The sequence below is a fragment of the Culicoides brevitarsis genome, chromosome 1 (genome assembly GCF_036172545.1).
Source record: "Culicoides brevitarsis isolate CSIRO-B50_1 chromosome 1, AGI_CSIRO_Cbre_v1, whole genome shotgun sequence".
In the NCBI taxonomy this organism is placed as follows: Eukaryota; Metazoa; Arthropoda; class Insecta; order Diptera; family Ceratopogonidae; genus Culicoides; species Culicoides brevitarsis.
This window is the reverse complement of record NC_087085.1, coordinates 38,033,851-38,037,536: the sequence shown is the minus strand read 5'-3', so window position 1 is coordinate 38,037,536 and position 3,686 is coordinate 38,033,851. Positions and strand designations below refer to the sequence as shown.

Here is a 3,686-nt window from a genome sequence, read left to right as displayed (position 1 = left end):
GTGATGACGTTGACGTTTGTTAAGAGATTTCGCCTTCAAGCTAATTCAAGCTCAATTTTTAGTTTGAGACGAATGAAAGTGATAAAACTGAGTTAACATTTTAGGGGAGAGTGGGGCAAATTTTAAAAGAAAGATTTGATAATAAAGAAAATTTGAAAATCTAAAGAATTTAGTGACTTTAATTAAAATTTAACAAAATTTTGCTTTAACTTATGAAGATTTTTTAAGAAAAGTAAAAAATATATGAAAGTGCCGCATACAATTTTAATTTAATTTTCTAATGAGCTTCCATGATTTTAATGATTTTTTAGAATGTTTTTTTTATTGATAAATTATTTCTTGAGGTCTCCTCATTTCTTGAAATCTCCTATTTTATCCAAAATTTAAAGTTTTTTGAAGATTTAATAAAATTTTCTAAATTTTATGAATTTCAGGTTTGGTTGAAAATCAAAATGTTTCATAGTTTGACTCCAAAATTTCAAGAAATTTTCTAAATTTAAAGTTTTTAATTTTTTTCTCGTAAACCGAATTATTTAAAACCATTTTGATTTAGAATTTTTTATTTATTGTTTAAAATTTCTCAAAAAAAAAAGAAAATTAAAAAAAACTTCTTAAAAATTGGTTAAATTATTAAAAAATTGATTTAATTTATATTTTTCGTTTTATTATTCGATTTTTAAATTCCCTCAGATTTTTTTTTATTTTTGAACCTGAAAACATGTAAATTTTTAATAAGTATGAATGTGCCCCATATTAAAAAAAATAGTTTTAACCCCAATTGAAGTTTGCAAATTTGACGTTTAAAATGTAATTTTCTTGTATCATAACATTGAGAAATCAACAAAAAACAAGACGTAATTCAAATTTGCTCCTGAAAAATGTCCAACAACAGAACAAACAACAATCGCAACAATGAACAGGAGCAATCAGGAGGAAATTGGTTACTTGCAGCAGGAATTGGAGTTGCAGTAGGAGCGGGATTGGCTTACATGTTTGGAAAATCGTCTCAGGAATCACAACAAAGGTGTTCAGAAAACAGGTAAGGAACAGGTTTCTGTAAATTTCTATTTAATTAACAAAGCTTTTAATCCAAAATGGAATTTTTAAGGGGAGAAACTAAAAAAAACTAATTTTTAATGTTTTTTGAGAATTTTAATTTTAGGCTCCTGGAAGAATTTTATGGAAAGAAATTTTTTTCATCAAAGTCAAAATATTTTTTTTTAATTTTTTTGTCATTGTTTGTGAGTGGGTTGCTTTGATGACTCATTCGCCAATCGTATCTCTCCAAAAAAAAGTGCGAAAAAATTTCAAAATAAATGAAGATTAGATTCTTATCAATTTCTGATTAAATTTACTCACGAAAGTCAATTCAAAATAAAAAATCGTTAAATTTTAGTGCGTCTCGACTCCAAAGTGACTTTTCAGCAGAGGAGAGAAACCGCACAAATCAATGCAATCCGACGCACAAACCCACAGGCCCGGGACATCGAGCTGGATATCATGGAGCGGGAACAAAAGCTGATTTGGACAATCATGCAGACCAATTAAATCCCAATAATGATAAATATTGGAACAACAAAAGATATTGAGACGTTCTTCAAGAACATTCCATGGGCCTGAAATTTTATTCCGGATGCCAAATTTATTTTTTTTTTTCCAAAATAATTATTAAATTAATTGAAATATTTCTGAAGTAAAGTCCAAATTATTTTTTAAACATTTTTAAAAAAAATTTTTTAAATTATTAAAAATTAAAAATTATTTTAATTAATTTTTTTGGTCTTTTCTTAATTTTTTTAATTTTAAATTTTTAAAAATTAATTTAAAAATTTAAAATTAAAAAATAAATTAAATTTTTGTTTGTTAATTTTTTAAATTAATTTAAATTTTTAAAAAATTAAAAAATTTTTGAATAAAATTATTATTTAATTTTTTTATTTTTTAAAAAAAGTTTTTTAAAATTTTTTTTTTATTAAAAATTAATTTTTAACAATTTATTTTTAATTTTTAAAATTTTCCGGGAACTTAGAATTAAGTTCAGTATTGAAGAAAAGTATTATTTTTAAAATCAAAAATAAATTTTTTTGAACTTTTGTTTATTGAGTTTTTTTTAGTTTCTCCCCCAAAATTTTAAAAATTCATTTTTTTTAAATTTTTTAATCAAAAAATCCAATTTTCATCAAAAAATTACCTTTTTTCTTACAGAAATTCATCGTCTTGCGGAACAAACAACTTCGAAGCAGCTCCCCGTGGATGCTGTTCCATTTGTCGCGATGAGTACGACGCTACCATTACGCTTCGTTGTGGTCATATCCTTCATCGCGATTGTTATGAACAGATGAAATTGCACACTCGCGGAGAGCTTTTGTGCCCTTTGTGTCGCAAACGTGCCGAATAATGTGATAAAAATTGAATTGTACATAAAAAAGTTAATTTTTCGCCTTCATAAGAAGTTATTATTTGAAAATATTTAAATAAAAGATGAAGTTATATTAAAATTTGCATTTTTTTCAAAGACAATCAAGAGAATTTATTAGTTTTCTAACGAAATTTTATCGAAAAACCGCTCACACCAATTTCTTTGCCTCGAAGAAACTCTTCAAATGTCTCATTTGCCAGAATCCCATCGTGACGAGTACGAGAGTTTGGGCCACAGACCACCAAAGGACGCGTTGATTTGTGCTCTCCGATGTTTGACGGAATCGTTCTTCGCGGTACTAAAATAAAAATTAATTAAAAAAATTTTTTTTTTCGAAAATTTAAATTTTTTTCTCACTCTTTGATAATTTTGTTCCTTCGTAATGGTCTCAACCTGATCCAAAAGTTGTCGAATTCGCAATTGGAGTTCTGTGAGTTTCTCTTTTTGCGCAACGTTGGCATAATCGATGGCCTGATCGCCAACTTGGATGTCCAAATGCACGCGCAACTGCGAGCCACTGAACCAAGCAGTGCTATTGGAATACATGCAAATTACGTGTTCGCCAGGCGTGTGCGAGGTAAACGTAATTTTGCCCTCAGAACTGTAAACGCGCGACAAAATCGTCTTGTCATCCGGGTCTTTTACTTCAACGTGCATTCCAATGCCTAAAAAAAAAATCAAATTTTGTCAGAAAAATCATGAACCGGCTGTTTCTCGAAGAATCAAAGCTTACCGGGAGCACTTGGCATAAATCCATTGGAGCGAGGATCGTACAATTCTACTTTGTAATTGACTGAAAAACAAAAATTTGAGTCAATTTGATGTTTGGGGAAGGGAAAAAATGAAAGGAAATCTCACCGATAACTGTCGTCTCATCAGGAATTTCTTCAATGAAGCATTTTCGTTCCGTTTCTGCGATATGGAAGTAAAGTCCGGAGCAATTTACGACAAAGGCGAGTAGCAGCACACAAAAAATATTGAATTTTTCCATTAATGATCGCCTAATTTGCTATTTTTGTGACAGAAAATGATTTTTTTTACAAATTCTCGATCGAAAACAAAATTATTGGATACGTGGTGACGAAAATGACAGCTCAAAAAATGGGCGCGTTCAGTAAAATTTTATTAAAAATTAAAAAAATAATTTTTTGAACGAATTTTAATATAAAAAATCAAAAAAATTCTTTAAAAATGTAAAAAAAATAAATATTTTTTGATTTTTAATTAAATTTTTGTCTTAAAATTAATTTTTAATAGAAATAATTCA

General features: G+C 28.0%; 2 protein-coding genes across 3 annotated transcripts; one reads left to right on the top strand and one right to left on the bottom strand.

Moving 5' to 3' along the window:
* The first annotated feature begins 795 nt into the window (after positions 1-795).
* LOC134827164 (E3 ubiquitin-protein ligase cblA-like) lies at positions 796-2,434 on the top strand. 2 transcript variants are annotated; one of them, XM_063839735.1, is made up of 2 exons: positions 796-1,039; positions 1,397-1,712. In XM_063839735.1, exons 1-2 carry the CDS (start codon positions 879-881, stop codon positions 1,587-1,589), a joined length of 354 nt encoding a protein of 117 aa, XP_063695805.1. In that variant the 5' UTR covers positions 796-878; the 3' UTR covers positions 1,590-1,712. The 2 variants fall into 2 exon arrangements, with proteins under 2 accessions (XP_063695805.1, XP_063695804.1); XM_063839734.1 differs by lacking the exon at positions 1,397-1,712 and adding an exon at positions 2,206-2,434 and having other exon boundaries at positions 806-1,039.
* Positions 2,435-2,488: 54 nt separating this feature from the next.
* Positions 2,489-3,501, bottom strand: LOC134827163 (transmembrane emp24 domain-containing protein eca). The gene is made up of 4 exons (XM_063839733.1): positions 3,278-3,501; positions 3,153-3,212; positions 2,777-3,084; positions 2,489-2,717 (listed from the first exon to the last, which is right to left on the bottom strand). Exons 1-4 carry the CDS (start codon positions 3,408-3,410, stop codon positions 2,568-2,570), a joined length of 651 nt encoding a protein of 216 aa, XP_063695803.1. The 5' UTR covers positions 3,411-3,501; the 3' UTR covers positions 2,489-2,567.
* Positions 3,502-3,686: the final 185 nt, after the last annotated feature.